The sequence below is a fragment of the Sinohyriopsis cumingii genome, chromosome 5 (genome assembly GCF_028554795.1).
Source record: "Sinohyriopsis cumingii isolate HCF-2022 chromosome 5, ASM2855479v2, whole genome shotgun sequence".
Taxonomy (NCBI): domain Eukaryota; kingdom Metazoa; phylum Mollusca; class Bivalvia; order Unionida; family Unionidae; genus Sinohyriopsis; species Sinohyriopsis cumingii.
The window spans coordinates 1160330-1178453 of NC_142965.1; the positions used below are offsets into that span (position 1 = coordinate 1160330).

The 18124-nt window shown below is 37.2% G+C and overlaps 1 protein-coding gene across 1 annotated transcript in view; it reads right to left on the minus strand.

The window, feature by feature from the left end:
• The window catches only part of LOC149798514 (uncharacterized), a 75798-nt gene that overhangs the window by 46641 nt on the left and 11033 nt on the right, over nt 1–18124 (minus strand). The window contains exons 3-7 of the mRNA XM_089957131.1: nt 18073–18093; nt 14612–14715; nt 9835–9899; nt 5174–8847; nt 2957–3060 (exon numbers count right to left, since the gene is read on the minus strand). Coding sequence (XP_089813257.1) covers nt 2957–3060; nt 5174–8847; nt 9835–9899; nt 14612–14715; nt 18073–18093 — 3968 coding nt within the window. The remainder of the gene's footprint in view (nt 1–2956; nt 3061–5173; nt 8848–9834; nt 9900–14611; nt 14716–18072; nt 18094–18124) is intronic.

Below are 18124 nucleotides of genomic sequence, written 5' to 3' on the forward strand. Positions count from 1 at the left end.
ATACGATTGTCAGAAGAGGAGCGTAAGTATATTGCTGGTGTGTACACATGGATGAGGTCAGATAGGTATGTTGGACTAGAGTCCGACAGTGAAACGTAGCACAGAGAACCAATTTTGTGTTTGATTCTGGATCGAATGGATAGCCAGTGTAGGGTACAGAGCAGTGGGGAGGTGTGCTCTGATCGTGGTACCCTAAGTATTATCCGAACAGCTGTGTTTTTAACTTTTTGAAGTTTCTGGAGCAGATATTGAGACGAACCAGACAAACTTCAGTTACAATAGTCCAGTCTTGAAAGTAGTAATGAACACACAAATGTTTTAGTGGCATCAACTGAAAGATATTTGCAAATGGAGCTGATGCTTCTCAGCTCAAGATATGCAGCCATGCATATGTTCATGACATGTTAGTGCAATGTGAGAGTACTGTCCAGAGTAACACCTAGGTTTCGTACTGATTATGTGAATTTAATGTTGGTGTTGCTGATATTTATTGTTTAAGGTAAAGGATGTGAATGAGAAAGTCTTTGTGTTGCGATCAGAAAGGCCTCAGTTTAACATCATTCATCTGCAGCTTGTTACATGTCATCCATGATTTCACATCAGAAATGCACCTCTCTACACCATGGATGGTAGCATCAATTTCAGTTGGGTGGCTAGATTTGTATATTTGGGTGTCATCAGCGTACAATTGGTGAGACATTGGATGATGATGTATGACACTTCAGAGCGTGTGTGTGATTAGGATCTTTAACGTAGCTTTAACAATTTTTCAGTCATATTGCTACGACGTCTGCAGTGTGGTAGTTTATAGTGATGTCTAGCACTAAGGCAACATGCCACAGACATGTAGCATGATGTCCCACCCGGTCACATTATCCTGACACCAGGCCGAATAGTCCTAACACTAACCTCTTAATGCTCTACGCCAAGCGAAGCAGCTGTTAGTACCATTTTTGTAAGTCTTTGGTATGACTCGGCTGGGGATCGAACCCACGACCTCCCGCATCCGAGGCGGAAGCTCAAGCGACTGAGTGTATAGAATGAAGAGAATAGGTCCAAGAACAGACCTCTGAAGCACACCACAAAATAGATCAACTGGGCTGGAGTGTATTCCATTTGCAGATACAATTTGTGTCCTGTTGACCAAGTAGGACTTGAAACACAGTAAGGCTGTTATCATGAATGCCAAATACATGCCGGAGACGGTGAAGTAATATATCGGGTCTATTGTTTCAAATGCTGCAGACAAAGGAAGGAGGGTGAGGACTGCAATCTTTCTGCTATCCAATGCAGAGAGAATGTCATTAACTACTCTTAGAAGAGTAGTTTCAGTACTGTGTCAAGGGCGATATGCAGATTGTACATTGCTAAAAAGACTGTTTGAATTCAGATGAGATACAAGATGGGATAGAACAACCTTTTCTAAGATTTTTTATATGAATGGGAGATTAGAAACTGGGCGGTAGTTCTTTAAATCGTTATGGTCAAGTGTTGGTTTCTTCAGCAGAGGCTTTACAATGGCAGTTTTGAAAAATGATGGGAATTCCCCGAATGAGAGAGAGGTATTCATAACATTAGGTATTGGCGAAGGAAGACAGAAAACGTGCTTAAGAGTGATTACTAACAATAACATCCACATTGCAACTGAGAAAGAATCCATCAAGTAAGTTTATCGCCGACTGCATTATTATGGTTTAATGAAACGCCGATTTATTAGGAAACTAGTGATATCTGCAAAGAACTGCAAAAGCACTTGAAATAGTGCAATGAAAATCAACATCCTTTAAATGATATGTATTGGAATAAAGTAATATCTTTCTGTTAAAACGTAGGCTATTGCCACTTTTCAAATACATGTGTGTATGTGGAACCACTTAATAAAATTACATACCTAAGTGCCGAGTACTACATGGACACAATATCATGGCTGTTGCCATGTTTTGCCACTTTTACAGCCATTATAGAGTGGATAGTTGAAGTTGACGAATTGCAAAAGATATGTTATTAATCTTGACTTTTATCTATGGCCCGCCATTACAAAACATTCTGCACATTCACAATTCATAGTTCATGGCATATTCATAACTGAACACAAATGAAGATACGTGGCATATTCAGAACTCAAAACAAATGAAGATGTATGGCATATTCATAACTCAACACAAATGCAAATGTGTGGCATATTCATAAAATAAGACACAGAGCGAACACTCGACAAAATCAAGTGAATGATATCAAAAATATATCAAGGCTTTAGAATGCACCATTCCCAGGAGACTCGAAGAAAGTATAAATAACAAAGGCTATTATTAGGTGTGTTGTCACGCTTAGGTTTTGATTGAACCTATTTTAATATTGCAGAATGAATGCTCATGATGACGACATCCTCAAGTCAAGATTGTAATTCTTGTGGCACGTAACAGTATTCATGCATGTATGTATAGTGTTTTCACGGCACATCAGTACAAGTTTTACTATGTTAAGATTAAATGTTAACGAAGAAACATAGTAAAGATAACAACTTACAAAAATTATTTTGGAATATGAACGAAAATAGCATAAAATATATGTTCTATGAGATGAATGTTAAATATAAAAGATAAACATTGTGGAACAATTCTTTAACACGGTACATGAAAATAATGATGCAAAAAATGCGGAATTTCAAAATAGGCTTAAAAAAGTCGAGTTTTTACCCGGGGTACTTAAAGCGATCCTGAAATAGGAATCCTCGAGAGTCATTAGAAAGAAAAAAAAATAGGCAAAGGAGCACATACTTCGAGGCTGAAAATGACGTATCACATACAGTCCTCAAAAGAAACTACCCATCCATAATCTGAGATTTATTCAACGATACGGGTAAAACAGAAAGAGAACGAGTAAAATGAAATAATGTTGTACACCCATTAAAAGGAAAGGAGTCCTATGACATGGAGATATATCCGTTAATACTTACGGCGGTAGTAAAGTTCTGAACAAATGACAAGTACTCCGAAGAACTTGAATCAGCATACCCAGGTTTGAAGCTTTCATCTAAAGTAACGTTCATTGTGGCCTCAGCTGGAATGAAAATAGTATAAAAATCTGCAACTTAATTGTTTCTGGTCATGCATTTCACATTTGCTTTTTATTCATTTATATTTTTTTATTTATTTTGGAGAAGGAGAGAAAGATACTAATCGACTGTCCTGCAGCCACAACTACGTAATTTTACTTATGCTATTATTCGACTGCATTAAAGCAACTCTGGACATGAGAACAAAACATGAAATTTACAAACTGGACAAGTATTACATTGGTCAAGACAAATCTAGGGGAATACAATGCACAGCGCAAATACTGACGTGTAGTTATTTGAAACGTGTTTTATTTTTCTCCATATCAGTGACACGTCAACTAGGTTTAACGTCAGTTCCTTGAAACTATATAAGTAGAAGCCTGGAACATAAGTTTATGAACGTGAGTTTTATCAACAAGCTGCAGAAATAGAAAAGTTCATTACTGTAGATTGAAAAAAAACCAGTGCAACATACATATTTGTATCATAATACATTTGAGTTGGGAGTGGCGCTTCTCTATAAACGTCATTGTTGATCACTGACGTCGACGCTCCATTCTCTTAGCAGTTTGATTATTTCAAAATTATTCGGTAGATAACATCGGTGTAAAACTAAATTGCAATTCGAGTACGTCTACATAAGTGTGTTTGTGTGTGTTTTTTGTGAGTGTGTGATTTAGATTGTTTAACGTAGCTTTAACAATTTTTCAGTCATTTCGCAACAATGTATAAAATGTGGCAATTTATAGTGATGTCTAGCACAGGCGCATCATGCCTCAGACATTTGCATCAAGTCCCACCAAGCCACATTATCCTGACACCCGGCCGACCAGTCCTAACACTAACATCTTAATGCTGAGCGCATAGCGAGGCGAGGCAGCTGTTACCACTTTATTTTATAAGTCTTTGGTATGACTCGGTCCAGGGTTCAAACCAGAGGCCTCCAGCATACGAGGCGGACACTCTAACAACTAGGCCAAGCCAACATAGGTGTGCTGGCACCGTGCAAGTTATGCTATTAACCAAAGTTTTGTCCCGAATTTTAGCGTAACACAATCAAGTTCAACTGTTTGGAGAAGTAGGAAATATCCTTAGCCCGAAATAGCTAGCTAATTACTGGGAGTAAACGTCACGGAGTGAAGTGTTAGTGAGTTTCCATGATGCCATGGCTTACTAGTTGTGAATTCAGGCCCAAACCGAATGAATGTCCCTGACGTAAGATAATCCCTCTTAAAAGCTAGTGGTGTATATTGGTGATGTGACTGAAGAAGGGACTCGGCAGATACCGTTCATGTCGCCATGGTGGCAAATATGGTGCAGGTTTACTGGCGAAATATGCCTGGAAACTATAGGTTGATTGGCCTAGGGTGGCGTAGTTAAAATAGTTTCTAGTGTTAGGGGATACTCGTATAGTTTCTACAGCTGGCGGTACGGAAACCTGATGAAGATAAACCATGCAGATGTGCGGTTGATATATATTTGGTAGGTTGTTTTATCTGTGGTCTTGCATTAATCAGAGTAAAATTTTTTATAGAATGGACACGCCGGACTTTCTAATTTACAACTGAAGTTGTATGGAAGTATTTGGAAAGTTGGGGTAACTTATGACTTCTAGCGGGAATAGCACCAGGGTTTGACAACAGCTCGGTCAAGTATGGACAGTTGGCTTGTAACAATATATATATATATATATATATATATATATATATATATATATATATATATATATATATATATATATATATATATATATAGTGAGAGAGAGAAAGGCAGAGACTTGTTAAATGACAAAATGACATTTCATTCCTGTCAAAACTTACAACTGATGCAAAATATTGTCCACGTTAAATAAAAGCAGTTATCAAACTTGATTAGTATAATTGCTATTAGTAGTAGTAGTAGTCGTAGTAGCAGTTATTATTATTATTATTATTATTAGTAGTAGTAGTAGTAATCATAGCAGTTTTTATTATTATTATTATTAGTAGTAGTAGTAGTAGTCATAGTAGTTGTTGTTATTATTAGTAGTAGTAGTAGTAGTAGCAGTAGTAGTAGTAGTAATAACATTGCAAGTAATAGAATTAGTAGATCGGTGGGTTGGTGATGAACTGATACCTGTACTTGGCTGTATGAAGGGTGAAAGTGTCGGTGTTATCGTACTAGCCGTATTCTGTTCCGAGATTGATGATGAAGAGCCAGTTGTGGTTGGCTGTGTCATAGTTGTTGGTTTTGATGCTGCCGTACTAGTAGTATTTTGCTCTGGGGTTAATACTGATGTAGGTGTAGTTGACCTTGTGGTGGTTGTAGGGGTTGATGCTGCCGTACTAGTAGTATTTGGATCTGGGGTTAATACTGATGTAGGTGTAGTTGACCTTGTGGTGGTTGTAGGGGTTGATGCTGCCGTACTAGTAGTATTTGGATCTGGGGTTAATACTGATGTAGGTGTAGTTGACCTTGTGGTGGTTGTAGGGGTTGATGCTGCCGTATTAGTTGTATTTGGCTCAGGGGTTAATACTGATGTAGGTGTAGTTGACCTCGTGGTGGATGTATTGGTTGATGCTGCCGTACTAGTCGTATTTGGCTCAAGGGTTAATACTGATGTAGGTGTAGTTGACCTCGTGGTGGTTGTAGGGGTTGATGCTGCCGTACTAGTAGTATTTGGCTCTGGGGTTAATACTGATGTAGATGTAGTTGACGTCGTGGTGGTTGTAGGGGTTGATGCTGCCGTACTAGTAGTATTTGGCTCTTGGGTTAATACTGTTGTAGGTGTAGTTGACCTCGTGGTGGTTGTAGGGGTTGATGCTGCCGTACTAGTTGTATTTGGCTCTGGGGTTAATACTGATGTAGGTGTAGTTGACCTCGTGGTGGATGTAATGGTTGATGCTGCCGTACTAGTTGTATTTGGCTCTGGGGTTAATACTGATGTAGGTGTAGTTGACCTTGTGGTGGTTGTAGGGGTTGATGCTGCCGTACTAGTTGTATTTGGCTCTGGGGTTAATACTGATGTAGGTGTAGTTGACCTCGTGGTTGTTGTAGTGGTTGATGCTGCCGTGCTAGTAATATTTGGCTCTGGGGTTAATACTGATGTAGATGTAGTTGACGTCGTGGTGGTTGTAGGGGTTGATGTTTTCATACTAGTAGTATTGAATTCCGGTGTCGATGACACCATAGTGCTCGAATATATTGTACTGTTTGAGCTTGGTTGTGTGGTGGCTGTAGGGGTCGACGTTGCCGTCCTGGTAGTATTTGGTTCCGTGGTGGACTGTGATGTAGATCTTGTTGTGCTTGGCTGTGTGGTGGTTGTGGGGGTTGATGTTGTCGTACTAGTAGTATTTGGCTCCTGGGTGGGTGCTGATGTAGGTCTAGTTGTGTTTGGCTGCATGGTGGTTGTGGGGGTCGATGATGTCGTACTAGAAGTGTTCAGCTCTGGTGGTGTTGATAATGTACTGGCTGTTGAGGTTGCACGTGTGATGATTATAGGGGTCGATGTTGTTATGCTTGTGCTTGATGATGATGATGTGGAACTAGTGATGGCTGTCTGTGTGGTGGTTGTAGGGGTCGATATTGTCGTAGTATTAGTGTTCATTTCCGTTGTTGACGACAGTATAGTGCTATAATGGGTTGCATTTGTTGTTGTTGGCTGTGTGACGATTGTAGGGATTGATGATTTTCTACTAGTAGTATTTGCATCCGGGATGGGTGCTGATGTAGAACTACCTGTACTTGGCTGCGTGGTAGTTGCGAGGGTCAATGTTGTAGTAGTAGTATTCAGACCCGGGGGTATTGATAATGTACTGCTAGTTGAGGTTGGAGTTGTGGTGGTCGTATAGGTCGATGCTGTTATGCTTGAAGTTGATGATGATGTAGCAATGGTTGGCTGTGTTGTGGTTTTAGGGTCAGATTTTGTCGTACTAGTTGTACTCGATTCTGATGTTGAGGGCAATGTTGTGATGGCATGGGTAGTTCCTTTTGTTGTAATTGTTGTGGCTGCCGTTGACGTTGCTTTTGTTGTAGTTGTTGATGGGTTTGTTGTTAGTGAAGTTGATGTTGATGTTGGCGTTGATGTAGGCGTTGCAGTTGTATTTGGCGTTGTAGTTGTTGTGGCCGCCGTTGATGTTGCTTTTGTTGTAGTTGTTGATGGGTTTGTTGTTAGTGAAGTTGAAGCTGATGTTGGCATTGATGTAGACGTTGCAGTTGTATTTGGCGTTGTAGTTGTTGTGGCTGCCGTTGATGTTGCTTTTGTTGTAGTTGTTGATGGGTTTGTTGTTAGTGAAGTTGATGTTGATGTTGGCGTTGATGTAGGCGTTGCAGATGTGTTTGGCGTTGTAGTTGTTGTGGCCGCCGTTGATGTTGCTTTTGTTGTAGTTGTTGATGGGTTTGTTGTTAGTGAAGTTGAAGCTGATGTTGGCATTGATGTAGACGTTGCAGTTGTATTTGGCGTTGTAGTTGTTGTGGCTGCCGTTGATGTTGCTTTTGTTGTAGTTGTTGATGGGTTTGTTGTTAGTGAAGTTGAAGCTGATGTTGGCATTGATGTAGACGTTGCAGTTGTATTTGGCGTTGTAGTTGTTGTGGCTGCCGTTGATGTTGCTTTTGTTGTAGTTGTTGATGGGTTTGTTGTTAGTGAAGTTGATGTTGATGTTGGCGTTGATGTAGGCGTTGTAGATGTGTTTGGCGTTGTAGTTGTTGTGGCCGCCGTTGATGTTGCTTTTGTTGTAGTTGTTGATGGGTTTGTTGTTAGTGAAGTTGAAGTTGATGTTGGCGTTGATGTAGACGTTGCAGTTGTATTTGGCGTTGTAGTTGTTGTGGCTGCCGTTGACGTTGCTTTTGTTGTAGTTGTTGATGGGTTTGTTGTTAGTGAAGTTGATGTTGATGTTGGCGTTGATGTAGGCGTTGTAGTTGTATTTGGCGTTGTAGTTGTTTTGGCCGCCGTTGATGTTGCTTTTGTTGTAGTTGTTGATGGGATTGTTGTTAGTGAAGCTGAAGTTGATGTTGGCGTTGATGTAGACGTTGCAGTTGTATTTGGCGTTGTAGTTGTTGTGGCTGCCGTTGATGTTGCTTTTGTTGTAGTTGTTGATGGATTTGTTGTTAATGAAGTTGATGTTGATGTTGGCTTTGATGTAGGCACTGCAGTTGTATTTGGCGTTGTAGTTGTTGTGGCTGCCGTTGATGTTGATTTTGTTGTAGTTGTTGATGGGTTTGTTGTTAGTGAAGTTGATGTTGATGTTGGCGTTGATGTAGGCGTTGCAGTTGTATTTGGCGTTGTAGTTGTTGTGGCTGCCGTTGATGTTGCTTTTGTTGTAGTTGTTGATGGGTTTGTTGTTAGTGAAGTTGATGTTGATGTTGGCGTTGATGTAGGCGTTGTAGATGTGTTTGGCGTTGTAGTTGTTGTGGCTGCCGTTGACGTTGCTTTTGTTGTAGTTGTTGATGGGTTTGTTGTTAGTGAAGTTGAAGTTGATGTTGGCGTTGAAGTTGATGTAGGCGTTGCAGTTGTATTTGGCGTTGTAGTTGTTATGGCCTGTGTACTTGGCTTTACCGTTGGTGTTGTTATTGCTAACGTTGTAGTCGTTGTTGTTGCTTCCGGTGTTATAGGGTTGACATTTACATATTCCGTTAACGCAACTGACACGCTTTCTGGTCGAATCTTAAAGTTTTTAACTAGCACGACAGTACTGTCATTTTTATCCTTCGGCTGCTCGATTATGATGGCCTTGAGTGCCTGCTCTCCAGGGCTTTCCTCTGCCCTCTTGACCGCAATGACGATAATGAATGTCACGATGATACTTCCATTTCTAGAAGAGAGAATAAAGATCACATCACTTAATAAATTATACATACCTTTAGAAACCATTTAGAGCTTAGTAGAAAATGTTTAGTAAAATGACACACTAAAGTGAACGTTCAATCAGATTAATTAATGTAGAAAGAGCTTGATTGAAGAAACGAAGCCCGAAGCATATATATGTATAGGCTTAGATACATACACATTTACATGTATATGCTGCTATTACATGTTATAAATAATAATAATAATAATAATAATAATAATAATAATAATAATGATAATAATCTTAATGATAACAACACCAACGGCGATGATGATGAGAATGATGGCGACGATACAGAAAGTTTTTGCTACACACATACACACAGAAACACACACTCACACACGCACATACACACACGCATATATATATATATATATATATATATATATATATATATATATATATATATATATATATATATATATATATGAGTCTCGGATTCAGGGAATGTGGGTATGTGAGAAAGCTTGCCAGTAGCTTCTCGTGGGACAGTGGTTCATTCTGGGGGTTTTCTGGGTTCTTCCTCCACCATTAATACTGGCCGCCATGTATAGCCTATCTTGTGCTGAAAAATGGCGATAAACCCTAAAACAACAACATACATACATACATACATACATACATACATACATACATACATACATACATACATGCATACATACATACATACTTACACACACACACACACACACATATACATACATACATACATACATACATACATACATACATACATACATACATGCATATACATGGACATACATACATACAGACAGACAGACAGACAGACAGACAGACATACATACATACATACATACATACATACATACATACATACATACATACATGGATGTATTCATGCTAACATAACATTCATTTTCAAACTAAAGTCACATACATTATAAATTTATTGAAAGAATAAGGTAACCTCTCATTTAATTAAATACTTGCCTTAGAGATTGGATCTGAATTCCGTTGTACCCTGTAATATTACTTTTCTTGTAGATCTCGTCCATCTGAAATATTAGGCATATCTTTGTATTATGAATTTTTAATAAAACAATAAGCTTCTTTCAGCACCATCAATCATGATCGGTTTAAAGAGAGAGAGAGAGACAGACAGAGAGAGACAGACAGAGAGAGATTAAATGATGATGAAATATTAGGCATTATCTTTGTATTATGAATTTTGAGCACCATCTATCCTGGTCGGTTTAGAGAGAGAGAGAGAGAGAGAGAGAGAGAGATTAAAAGAATTACTTTCTTAAGCAGAGCCAACCATCTAATCATCTAATCTTTACTCTTACCCCGGAACTATTAACATTGTCAATACTTGCTTAATAAAAGATGGTATACCGCCATATAGTCTATAACAAAAAGTTCTGAAAGCATCGGTCTTGACAAAATTTTAGCTAAGTATGAGTAAAGAGAATCGTATATGAACCTCTTTTAATTAGTTACACCTGGCTTTCATTGCATCACATTTGAAATGCCAATGATAGGGTTAATGATACAAAATAAATAAATAAATAAATTCTTGAAATGCTTTCATGCAATTATACTCATTAGTTTCAAGTATGTATCTACTGTCTATATGTTTTATGTAATTTTCGAGGTCCTTTATACGTCTGTATGTAAATTTCTTAAACTCATAGTTTCTAGCCTTTAGTACACTCCTCACAACACTGGTAATGTCACACAAATGTTTAGCACACTCGTATATGATACTCAAATACATTCTTGTTCTATTTGGGTGGGTAAGAGGAATTATTCTCACATAATCGAATGCCTACGTTAATTCAGTTAGGCACAGGGCAATTGAGGACATTCGAAGCTGTCTATATGAATGTATTTTTTTTTTTTTGCTGTCTGTAACCAAATTATTTAATGCACTAGAGTCCAACGTGTCTTGGTCTCATTCAAGATTTTAGAACGTTTTACATTGCAAAGTATATATATTAAATTTCCGATTTCTTTGAATTTTACCTGATACTACATTTGTAGTTTGGATTATGAGATACTATCCTGTTTCAGCGCTGACGTATCTCGTGAAATAAGGGTACTTTGATCAAGCATAGCATTTTGGAAAATGTGTAGGTGCAGTAAACACGTTCCTTTTATGACGTGTGTATGCACTACCAGACAATTGAATCCAGACACTCCCTACACACATCCCTTCTCGGAATTACGCCTACTGTTATTCTTTTTACAGGAATAGATAATTTTTGTCATCTATTATCTTGTCACTTGTAGAGAAATTTAAATTACTTGACTTCGCATCTTTGTTCAGCATCCGTAAACCAGTCTATGTTAATCTGAATGATTAACTTAAATTACGATATTTTGGCGATATTTTTGCTGATAGCTTTATTTGATAATACATGTATTTTATTCTCTTTCGTGTTTTTGGTAGGAACTTTACAACTTATGGTATTTTATGAGGCTTGGGGAAACGAAACCCAGCAAATTAGCAAACCTAATCTTAAAATGACTTTGTTAATAAAAGGAGGATATATAAAAAACATTTATTCAGGATATTAACTATATATTAAAGGTATTACAAACGCATTTATGAGATTAAGCGTGTACTGAATGTTAAACAACCCAGTTAAAATGGTCGGTCAAAGATCCACACCCTCAGCGTTTAACGTAAATTTGTCAACGTCGATGTTACTAAGAAGAAAATCTAGCTATAAATAAAATTGTGGATAATACTCAAATATAACTAGTTAACAATGGGCATATGTAACATTCGACTCCGGTGTTTGACATTCTTAGATTTGTCTTAATATGAACCTGATGTTTACTGACAACTTTTAATGTTCTTTGTGAAATTCGGCGATTAGGGAAAGCCATTTTTAAATTTAAGTGTTTGAACACTACGTTGATACCAAACAAATTAAGTCACTTTAACACTAAAATTTCTTGCCATTTATTAAAGTGCTCGATGGCGAGACGCTTAACTGCAGAGTAATTATTTTCAGTATGTACAAGTAAAAGGTAGGAGACCTGCTTACATTTTACATCTGCATTTCTCTCTAGAAGAAATCTCACAGCCCACGGTTCGGGTCATTTAAATTAACACACTGATAACTGAATGTCATTATATACTTATTTCTGGTATGCGTGTATGTGTGTGTTTTTGTGAAGATTTCCTATCACAGAGCTTGCTTTTAACTTACTTTAATTATATATCTGATAGCTGGCTCATATGCATCAAAGGTGATTTTATGCCGACATTATGACGCTAGTATAAGAATTTTTTTTTAGCCCCATTGCGTATCAGTGAAATGGTGCAGGTAAACTGTTAGAGAAACGTACAAAACAATTACGTAGAGTTTTCAACATGTCTTTATTGCACATGACTAAGCAGCCTAACGATCCTTATCGATTTATAACTATCCCTTTGGGATGGGGAGATCCTTTATTAGCGCAAAAGTTTTGCATAATTACTGTCTAGTGGCGGGTGGGCAGACCTTTTGCGTCAGTAAACTTGCAAGTATATGTTGATAACCAGATAGTGTTGTCGATTGGATTATTGATAGATGGATGTGATAATTTTAAGTAGAATAGAATATGATAGGTTATTCAGCTTAAATCATACGGACTGTATATGAACATAACGTGAACAAAAAGCTAACAGTATTCTATGATACCACAATCGTTTTGCAGTTGTTTACAGCATTGATATGCTACATAAAGAAATAATAAGAAACAAATTATAATAGAAATGATGATGATATGTCTTGAATCTCACTGATTTTACTTACTAGACACATTGGGTATGCTGCCTGACAAGATACGAGTTATACTAATTTGTACTATGAAGGACGCATGAAAAAGCACAAAGGGGTGCATATTTGTTTCCATGGTCACAATGCATAGGGCACTCAAGGAGATCTGTTTCAGTCATATTTTGATTACGTAATGCACACCATCGATCATGAATTCATGTGTACAGCAAACTACATCCAAATGTATGAAAGCGCAGAGGGATCAGTCTGTAAACAGAACGTAAGGTCTACAAATACAAAGCTACGGTGTCTCTGACTGTACTTTATGCTTGCTGAGCCCGGATAGTGTATGGACGTCATGCCAAGAAGATAATGCATTTTCACATGGGCTCACTGAGGAAACTGATGAGGATAAGATGGCAGGACAGGGTCCTAGACATTGAAATTCTCCTATGGGCAGGCATTCCAGGCATCCACACCCTGATGATGGAATCAAATTTAGGATGAGAGGACCAGGTCACCAGGATGTCAGACGAGCGACTTACAAGGAGAACTTCTACGGCGAACTGAAGGATGGACAGCGATCTCAGAGTGGTCAGAAGAAGCGCTTCATAGATTCCCTCAAACCATTCCTGAAACACTTCAACATTGACACTGCATCTTGGGAAAATCTCACACAGGATAGCTCCACTTGGTGGAGTCTCATACGTACTGGAACTACAAACGTTGGACAGACGATAATTGTAGAGGTTGTGCCGATGCGTGAGCAGTGGAAATCGCAGAACTGCAGCCCGACGTTTAGTGATCAAGCAAACGCATACGTCATCTCCTGTCAAGTGTGCCACATACATTTCATCAGCCATTCATGTATTCACAGAAACCAAAACCAGTTAGTAATGCCATGGTCATCTATAAGGCATTAGTTTTAGACACAGACTATATGATAATAGTTTAAATCAAGAAAGAGCTATTAAGACTTTTTTATCACCTCAAAGTTGTTCTGATATATAATATTATACTACAACCGGCAAAGGAGTCCTTCCATGATTACATAAACTGGTCCAATAATTATTATTTAATTAGAAAATTTCGTGTCATAATCTTATACTGTTTCAATCTAACATACGTCTGTCCTAATTCATCTTCGAGCTGCTTGGCTTGGTAAGCCAAAATTTCACCATTGCCTATACTATGAGTACTGTGTGGTCATCGATGAGGTCAAAATTTCACCATTGCCTATACTATGAATACTGTGTGGTCATCGATGAGGTCAAAATTTCACCATTGCCTATACTATGAGTACTGTGTGGTCATCGATGAGGTCAAAATTTCACCATTGCCTATACTATGAGTACTGTGTGGTCATCGATGAGGTCAAAATTTCACCATTGCCTATACTATGAGTATTGTGTGATCATCGATGAGATCAGAAAAGCTTAAATAATTATTTCCATTCAAGATATTAGCTCCATTTTACATGATCAATTCGACACTGAGACAAGAACCGTATGCATCAGAATAATAAATTAAATAAGACACAAACGACACGGAGCCTCTCAAACCTACCCTTCCCGCCAAAAGAAAACCCCGAATGTTCTTGCCAAAAATAATATATTTTCTTATTTTTCCCAAAATGTGTGTAAAGTAAATATAGTATAATTATACCGTATATTTTTACACACACACACACACCCTTGTAAAAATAAGTGGAAGATGCGCTATGAAAAAAAAAATCATACCTTAAAATTGAAAAGACACATCCGGCCAAGAATCTGAGATTTATTTTTAGTAACAGGAGAGAGAGAGAGAGAGAGAGAGAGAGAGAGAGAGAGAGAGAGAGGTGGGGATGGATTAGAAGACATAAAATGAAGTGATAGAGTATAATTTAATAAGATATTAATAACATAATGTCACTGAAAGGTAATAGAATGCAGCTTGATAAATACATATTTATCAGTACTTACCTTGATAAATACCTATTTATCAGTACTTACTGCGTTTGCAAAATTCTGTTCGAATGATTTGTACTCCGGAGAACTTTTATTATTATATTCATCTCTAAAGGTTTCAGCTAAAGTAAGATTCATTGTGGCCACCACTGGAAACAAAACGATATCAAAGTATTTAAATGCATTCGGAACATTTATCTATCTAAGGTAAAATACAACTATCAAATTATTTAAATGCATTTGGAACATTTATCTATCTAAGGTAAAATCTAATAGATCAGGCAATACCAATAAACAAGGAACACTAAAACATGAAAATAAATAACTAGATAAAGATGTTGTTGCTAACACACACACATACACACACACTTATATATACACACACAAACACACGCACACACACACACACACACACACACACATATATATATATATATATATATATATATATATATATATATATATATATATATACACACACACAATTGGTCAAAAATGCAATTATACAAATATACAATCGTTAGATGATTGGAAAAAGGAATATAGTTATTATTAAAATTATTCTCAGGCACTATTTGAACGTTAATGTGTTACATTATGCGTAGATTAATAGAACAATACTAAATGAATTTAACTTTGGCCTCACTCATACTACCGAGCTGAAAATGATTTGTCAGTTTGGCCTTCTCGTATGATTTAAATGCAGTTGTTGGCGATATTTTGTTGGTTACACATGTTTTTCTTTTTTTCTTCATGATACACATTTGTTCTTGCGGGATTTGTGACTGTTATCAGATAAAATGTTAAAACAAAACACAACAACAACAACCCCATGTTTGCAAAATTTAGAAGCTCAATAAAAATTGTATTTTCTATTCATGTTTTTCATTATATGGAAGAGTGACACAGGTCACGTGTGACGTCATACCGATAAAATAGATTTCTTAACAATATGAATGTGAACATGATGTTAAAGTTCATTTACTTTTGGCATTTCCTTGGCAGACTAAAATGCTCTGTAAAAGACCTAAGCAAAATCAAGCGCTCGTAAGATAAAGACGTACACACATGAAGACGTGCAGACGGCAAAACCCTATAGTTAAAAGTGAGATATACTGTTCTGTAGCCTCTGGAGCTTATGCGTGCCTTGGAAAACAAATCGTGATTGTATCACGTATGACATGTCAGACATACACAAAAAGGGTCAAGGGTCAAGGGTCAGCAGATTGAGGACCTATGATTCAACAATTATGTCAAAATGGTTTGTTCATTTCTTTTACCCAAATTGTACAAGTCTCCGGACTGTTCTGATCTTAAAAATAACCCCAGTTCTAAGTTGTGTTACGAGGTTAGCGACCTCACTGCGGCTAATAACTATAACTGATTTTCTTGCCACGTAATAATATTACCTTAGCCAAAAATTTCGAGCGAACTTTTTAATGTCCGCTCCCTGGATTTGAATGAATGCCGACCTCGACCATTACCACAAAAATGCATTATGTCTGTTTTTAAATTTTATGGAATTTCCCCATTAAATCTAGCTGCCATTGACCAAACCGTTACTATCATTGACATATAGATAGTGGGTCGGTGGTTCTTCCCGGGGTTTTCCAGGGTTCTTCCTCCACCATTAATACTGGCCGCCATACATAGCCTATCGTGTGCTGAAAAATGGCGTTAAACCCCACAACAACAACAACAACAAATAGATACTGACGAGTCAGAGAACAGCACAACTGGTAACTTGAGCCATGGACTACTTTTAAGATGACGGAGGTTGAGGAAATTAATCGTTTAATGCTCACACTTCTATTATTCTAATTTGGTGCATGCTTTTGGGCTTTGTTTAAACGGCAATTTATATAAATGTCAGTGTAAATAAAGAGCATGCACCAAACCGGTCGCATGTATCATTATAACTATCGTTCCCATACGTCCTACCAGATACAGAAAAAATCGATACAATAGTGTAATAATATAAGTGAGTTGTACTGTATAATTCTCTAGGAACATGTCAGTGATCAATGACATGTTGGATACATTACGTAAACAGTTTGATCCGTTTGAAAGGATTGTACCGGTAATCATATATTTAGGACATTTAGCATAATTAATGAATACAGTCATTAATAGAGTCTCCTGTTTTGCTAAGGAATGTGAAATTACAAAAAGGCGACAAAGAGAAAGAAAGAAAACAGAAAAATACTAGATGCTTTGATTATTTATCGTATATGAAAACCCCCACATTTGTCTTTCTGTATGTCCCGGCTGCACAAAAGGGTCTCAAGTTCGAAACTCTTGGCGACACCCCAATTTTTATTACTTGTCTTGCACCCCAATTGTATTACTTGTCTTGAACCCCAATTTTTATTACTTGTCTTGCACCCAAATTGTATTACTTGTATTGCACCCCAATTTTTATTACATGTATTACACCCCAAATTGTATTACTTGTCTTGCACACCAAATTTTATTACATGTATTACACCCCAAATTTTATTTCTTGTCTTGCACCCCAAATTTTATTACTTGTCTTGCTCCCCAAATTGCATTACTTGTCCTGCACCCCAATTTGTATTACTTGTCTTGCTCCCCAAATTGTATTACTTGTCTTGCACCCAAATTTGTATTACTTGTCTTGCACCCCAAATTGTATTACTTGTCTTGCACCCGAATTTTTATTACTTGTCTTGCACCCCAGTTTGCACCCCAAATTTTAGTACTTGTCTTGCACCCCAAATTTATTACTTGTCCTGCACCCCAAATTGTATTACTTGTCTTGCACCCCTATTTTTATTACTTGTCTTGCATCTCAATTTGTATTACTTGTCTTGCACCCCAGTTTTTATTACTTGTCTTGCACCTCAAATGGTATTACTTGTCTCGCACCCCAAATTGTATTACTTTTCTTGTATTTTTATGTTCATCGCTCATCCCAGTTTTAATTTGCTTGTTTGTTTTTCTCTTTGCTTTTATTTTATTACGTCCTAGAACGGGCAATTAAACTAGTCGGAGTCCTAAATATGCCTACATGTTTATTGACAGTTGCGAAAAGATTGAAAATTACATATTATCGACTATGCACCTTATGTCGGTCTTATGACAAAGAAGATTGACTCTTAAAGGTTCTGAAGTCCACGTTACACCATTAATCAAAGTTCTTTTGTCACGACCTTTAGAGAGCTAAGATAAAATTGAAGAGTTTTTGACAGGTTGGAAGGACATCTTATTCATCTAAAAAAAGACAAGAAGGACGATCCTCTCGAAAGAATACACATATAATAATATTTAATCTCCTTGACGTCAAATAACAGAGAGATTAGTATATATTTGACAGGAAACTTCACCGTAAATTGGGATGATATGCTAAATTTTCCATAGCATATAACGAAAATGCAAGAGAATGACCAATAGTAAAAGTTAACGATATGGTTAAAATTTGCATAAATAACTGAGTTCACAGTTGCATGGATGAGAAATATATAATAATATTATAATAAACTTACTGTATTTCTCAGGTTGGATGTCTGAAATATATTTACATGTTTGTTAATCTTC